The 6,000-nt window shown below is 46.0% G+C and overlaps 1 protein-coding gene across 13 annotated transcripts in view; it reads left to right on the top strand.

Moving 5' to 3' along the window:
* The window catches only part of LOC147020629 (papilin-like), a 210,456-nt gene that overhangs the window by 122,032 nt on the left and 82,424 nt on the right, over positions 1 to 6,000 (top strand). For all 13 annotated transcript variants that reach the window (XR_015061900.1, XM_085896135.1, XM_085896136.1 and 10 more), the window contains one exon: positions 3,032 to 3,184. Coding sequence is in view for 12 of the 13 variants with exons in the window: in XM_085896135.1 (XP_085752261.1) it covers positions 3,032 to 3,184 (153 nt within the window). In the remaining variant the exon portion in view is untranslated. The remainder of the gene's footprint in view (positions 1 to 3,031; positions 3,185 to 6,000) is intronic.

Here is a 6,000-nt window from a genome sequence, read left to right as displayed (position 1 = left end):
GCTAATCTATATCTTATAAATAAAAGTCATTTTCTCTATGTTTAATTGTCTGTCTGTCTGCCTCTTTCTGTGGGAAACACCAATCACGCCCAAGTTACTCAGCCAATTGTCACCAAACTTGACATATCATCATGTTGAACAAATTGGACCTCCTTTTGAACATAGGCTACTTGGTTTATTTATGACCATTAATAATGATGATTATCGCTAAATGAAATTCTTAATTATATTGTGGCGGGACTTGTGGATGTGTCCTCGACGTCACTGGATCTCATTGGTTTATACTTGCATATTACGTCACGTCTTGCGTCATTACTTCTCGTAAGTTTAGTTATTCTGATTATAATTCCCTTAATATCATTTATGCATAATAATTAGGTATTTTGATACATAACTATCCCAAAGTTAACTTACCAAAAGTAAATGTGAAGGATCCTTTTGACGAGTGGGGAGAGCGAATACGAGTCCTGCACAACACGGTTACTCATGTTTGCATGCGTCCATAGCGTGAACAACTTGAGGTTATTACTCATAAATTATATTAAGTGAATGCAATAAGAATAACTAAGCTTAATGAAAGTTCAGGGAAGTTATGTTCTTTTCAAGAGTTTCCTTGACATATTGAGTAATCGTGTTGTCAGTCTCATGAGGTGCGTTCTGGACCTCAATTGGTTTTCACTGCAAACCTCCATTCTTACAGTGGAAATACTGAATTATTACTGGAAGTATTTTCACTGAACTGTGATGGATTCCATCTGTAGCAACTCCGCAGTAAACTACGTTATTTCCTTCAAACGTTTTCAGAGCAGCGTCAAAAGAATGCCGTGCAAGTAGAGTTAACAATCGCTTCCTTCTTGGTTCAGGCACTTGGAAAATTTTTCGGGCTGCCTCAGAATCAGGGAATATCTTCTTCAACAAGACGGATGTGTAATCCATTGACTTGAAACTATTGTGATGCTTAACAGTGTGAAAAGGGCTTTATTCGAACATTTTCTGCAGTCACTGCTGCTCCCCCCCCCCCCGTCCCCAACTTAACCATGCTTTAGAAATGTCAAAATGGCCTTTTTGGATAGTTGTGTGAAAACTCATCAAAGAGTATTGGACGTCCCAGTGGGTGCATCGCTCCAAATGGCGTCTCTGACTATGTCCAGATCCGAGTGGTGTGATATCGCGCTTTATCCCTGGGTGTTTGTGTTCTGGTGGAAAGGCTGTATGGCTGGGGTTTGTCTTGCTTACCAGCCCCTTGGGATTGGGGAGTGTGGGGTTCAATTGTTGTTGATCTGGTCCAACCGTACCTCCCTCCCTGCCTCCCTGGCTGAGCCACTGCCCCCCACCCCCACAATGGTGATTCTCCTGCCCCCCGCCCCGGCAGTTCTGCTGCAACTCCCTGGCCCTCCTTCCCACTGGCCCACAGGCTCTCCTCATCCCCCCCACACTGGCTGTTCTCCTGCCCCTCGCCCCAGCCGTTCTTCTGCCACTCCCTGGCCCTCCTGCCCACTGGCCCACAGACTCTCCTCATCCCCCCCCCATGCCGGCTGTTTTCCTGCCTCCCACCCCACCCCAGACCCTCAAATTCTCCTTCGCTCTCGGCTCTCTATCTCCCCAACCCTCTCTCTTGCACCAGCAATTCTCTCACCCCCTCATATCACCCCCTCCCATCTCGCCCCTCGTCCTACCCCTCCCATCTCCCCCCTGTCCAACCCTCTCCCATCTTCCCTTCCAGCTCACACCTTTCCAGCCTCCTCCTCACCCCCAACTCTCCCACTTGTCCCTCACTGTGTGGATCTCAAACATCTGAGGCCTCCACTCCAACTTGACAGATCTCTCAATCCAGACAGCTGCTGACAGCCTGGACATCATCTGTTTAACACAGTCCTTCCTCACACAGGATGTCCCTGACTCCTTACTGTCTCTCCCTGGTCTTGGCTCTACTTCTGATGTGATCAGTCTGAAGCCCATCTTGGTGGCGGAGTTGCTGTCTCATCAAATCTCAATTTCTCACTCCCTTGTACAGATCTTACATCTCCCAATCTCCAGTAGTACCTTTGGCTGCGACTTCCCTTCCACTCCCACCTCTTCTTTGTCTGTGTGTTGTACCGTCCTCCAAACAGTGTTGACTCCACATACACCTATCTCTCAGACAACATGGACCAACTTTTAACCACTCATCCCAACTCTCTCTTCCTCATATGTGACGAATTCAATTGTCACCATGAAACTTGGCTTGGTGTTGGTATCTCTTCTCACCAGCCATGGCACTTCAGTAAAAGACTTCTATGACTCTATGGGACCGACTCAATCTGTGAACTTTCTGACCTGAATTTCTCACAATGGCAAATCCCCCCTTCTTGGCATGGTGATGACGAACTTTGCTGCAAAAGTCTCCTGCTCTTCTCTGCTCCAATTGGCTCATATGATCATGGTTTTCAAAGTCAACATCTCTCTGGCTATTCACAGAGAGCTGTCTCAACGCCGGCGAGTTTTGGCAGTTCACTCAGGCAGATCAGTCGGTACTGCAAGCAACCATCTCTCTTCTGGACTGGTCTTTCATATCTACTGCCCCTGATATTAACTTAGCCTAGGAATTCTTCGACAGAAACCTGCTCCCTCTCACACACGTACATTCATCCCATTTCATCTTCAGTTATCCTACACTTCTTCCCACCCATGAGGCACTGAATCCTGTCGTGAGGTAGTTGTTCTGAAACAACTTGCCTTCTATTCCTGGAATGATCTCTCCCTCCATATAATCTTTCCCTCCTCTCCCTCTTTCGCCCCCCCCCCACCCAACCACCACCACTCTACCCCTTAATATTCCCATCAGCGAAGCCACTGGGTGTATTTACTTGTACAAAATAAATTTTTAAAAGTGCAAGTCAAATTTCTATCACTCTGCTACAATTGCATGATGACTACAAGTGTTGATCGATTTCAAAACAATTTGATGGAATCCCAAATGATAAAATGTTTTCCTAAACAACAATCCCAGACATTTTGAAGACACGTTCATCCCATGCAATTATCCCCACAGTGCTCAGCTGAGTGTGGCCCAGGAGATCAGACAAGAGAGGTGACGTGTGGAAAGCGATACGGCTGTGATGATCGTACCATGCCGGCCAGAATCCAACCGTGCAACCTGGGGCCTTGCAGGTCACCAGAGTGGGTCTTTGGTGATTGGTCTCAGGTTTGAGTTCCAGAGACACTTCAAACACAATATATGAATTATAGTTTCAGCTTGGACTGTATAATGAGTTGTTCCAGTTGTTGTTGCCATCATACTCAGAAAGAAAATTAATTTAACTCCATGTGATAAATACATGAATCAACATATAAATGTTCATACACACACATGTAGATAAGTATGTCTTTCTCCTATCAGTTGCTTTGTGATGAGATGATGTGTTACTTTAATGAATAGATATTTACAAAATTTACAAAACAAAGCACATGCGAGATAGGAGAGCAGGATTTGAGAAAGCAAAAGAGGTGAAAGCTAAGGCCGTTTGTGCACTGTGATTCTTGCAGCTCAACCATTGCATCGACCGTAGAGCAGTGATCTTCAGTATTTTTTAATTTTTTTTAGAGGGGGGCCATTTTTTCTGACAAGACATCAGTGTGACAGCCGCCACACCCATCTACAGAACTCTGTAATCGCTGCTATTCGTCCCCGGCATACGCACTCTTCTTCGTTCTGGTTTACTCTGCTGCAAGCATAATTGTTTGTATACTGCCATCTACTGTTGTAGTGATGTTACTCTTATGCTTTGCATTAAAACACTCATTTGAAGCGATTTGATCAATTTGATAGCATTTATGGCAAATTATGAGAGGGTGTTTTCACATTTGTGTATTATCGGACGCACGTCAGGGGCCACACTTTAAGATGCCAGGGGCCACCAGTGGCTCGTGGGCCGTGCAATGAGGAACAGAGCCATAGAGTCTATCTACATTTGAGTCAATGTGCCCCTTTCATTACATATATATATATATATATATATATATATATATATATATATATATATATATATATATATATATATATATATATATACTAGCGATACCCGTGCACATGCACGGGATAGCAGTACAACATAGCTGGTAGCAGACGACAGACCGTACACGGGGAATGACAAAAATACGCATTGTGCAAAATGCAAGTGGTACTATGGAACACCAAGACTTCCCAAACATTGTCGGCATGTCCCCTAAGTGCCACAGCAATTTAATAGGGATCGAGGGATCGTGTGACGGCGAGCCGAGTTTTTAGTGTGCAAGCTTGGTATTATAATAGAGATATATATATATATATAGATATATATATATATATATATATATATATATATATATATATATATATATATATATATATATATATATATATATATTGTTGCAGACACGGGGTCAGGGGCAAAGACCACGAGGGGTGAACTACCTTGGGTTCCCACCAGACTCACTGGAATCACAGGCCTTCACACACGAAAGACTTTGTGACGCGGCGGGTCACTAATCGACCGCGAACGGCAATAACTTGACCACATGACTTAGGATCCTCCGTCTAATAAATACCGTTTACCTAAAGGTCATGTGATCTAATTACCGAGGAACACGCCCTTGGTACGCACTTGCTTAAACCGGATCACCTCACCAAATCAGATGCAGCCGAGCGGAATTGCCAACCACGTACCGGCTCGGAAACAGAACATTGGGGAATAACGTCCTTGCTAAACTAGGATGTGGGTCATGCTGGACCAATGGAAGAAAACATGAAAACGAGCTGGGAACATTTCTATATTATATGCACAGTCGGAGGTAGCAAGGAATTTGTGGGGTGCGGCAAAAGACAACTTACAAAAGAGACACAGAGCAGGATTATCCAAACATTCTTCTACAATCTTACTTAATCTAGGACTGGCGCCATCTCACACACACACACACACACACACACACACACACACACACACACACACACACACACACACACACACACACACACACACACACACACACACACACACACACGGAAAGTTAAAGAAAGAGAAAGGTGAGGATGAGCACCCTCTAAATACCTGACATGGTCGGCTGACCAACGCAGCCCAGGACGCTTATGGAGGGGTAGTTGGAAAGATACTGGTCTCGACGGTGTGGGAGTGGGGTTGTGCGATGTATGTCATGTGAGGAATGCGGTGTCGTGCCAGAGAAAAATGGGATTGCGAGTTAGAATGCGTTCTTCTTTGTGCATCCACAGTAGACAGAATAGAGGGGTGTATATAGAGAGAGGAAAATAGATGCGCGAGAAGGAAGATCCCTAACCTAACTATGTAAATGTCTGTATGGGTAAGCGTGTACCTCTGTGGAACACTCCGCCTGAGTGTTCCCACCTCGTGATATGGCGCGTTATCTCCTTATTTATTTGCCGGGGCTCGTGACAACATGCGCACACTGGTCTGCCGTCTGTGGCCGGCAGTGGGCTTGTCTGGCTTCACAGGGGTGGCGGCACGTCGACAGCTCAGCAGGGAATCATGAAGGATGGCAGTCGCACACGGATGATGTTCTCGAAGAAGAAGCTCTTTTTTTTGACGGCTCCGTGCTACCCCCTTTTATAAGCCCCAGGCGAAGGGTAGGGTGAGGACTGGAAAGCGACGTGCTGTGGCCCAAATCCTGCTCCTCTATTGGGCCAGAGCAGCCCGAACCATGCCCCGCCAGATGACCACCAACTTCGGCACGGCTCGGATCTCCCGACTTAACTTGGGGAGTATGCTCCCCGAGCCGGCACCCTGGCCCCGAATGTGCACCGAGTGTAGTCTGTATGTTGGATGGTAGTGGACTTATTCAACAATCACGGGCTCCTTCACAAGCCAAAATGCACACCCGGGACCTGAACCAAACTCCAGGATTGCATTTCCTGTGACCCCTCCTCGTTGCTTACGGTTTTGCCGTGGTCTGACGACTGGATGAGGGCTGCAACAATTCCGGACGCTCACTCGGGATGTTTCCGGTGAG

The sequence above is a fragment of the Eptatretus burgeri genome, chromosome 9 (genome assembly GCF_056783735.1).
Source record: "Eptatretus burgeri isolate ZD-2024b chromosome 9, Ebu_testis_v1, whole genome shotgun sequence".
NCBI lineage: Eukaryota > Metazoa > Chordata > Myxini > Myxiniformes > Myxinidae > Eptatretus > Eptatretus burgeri.
This window is presented reverse-complemented; position numbering and strand designations above follow the sequence as displayed.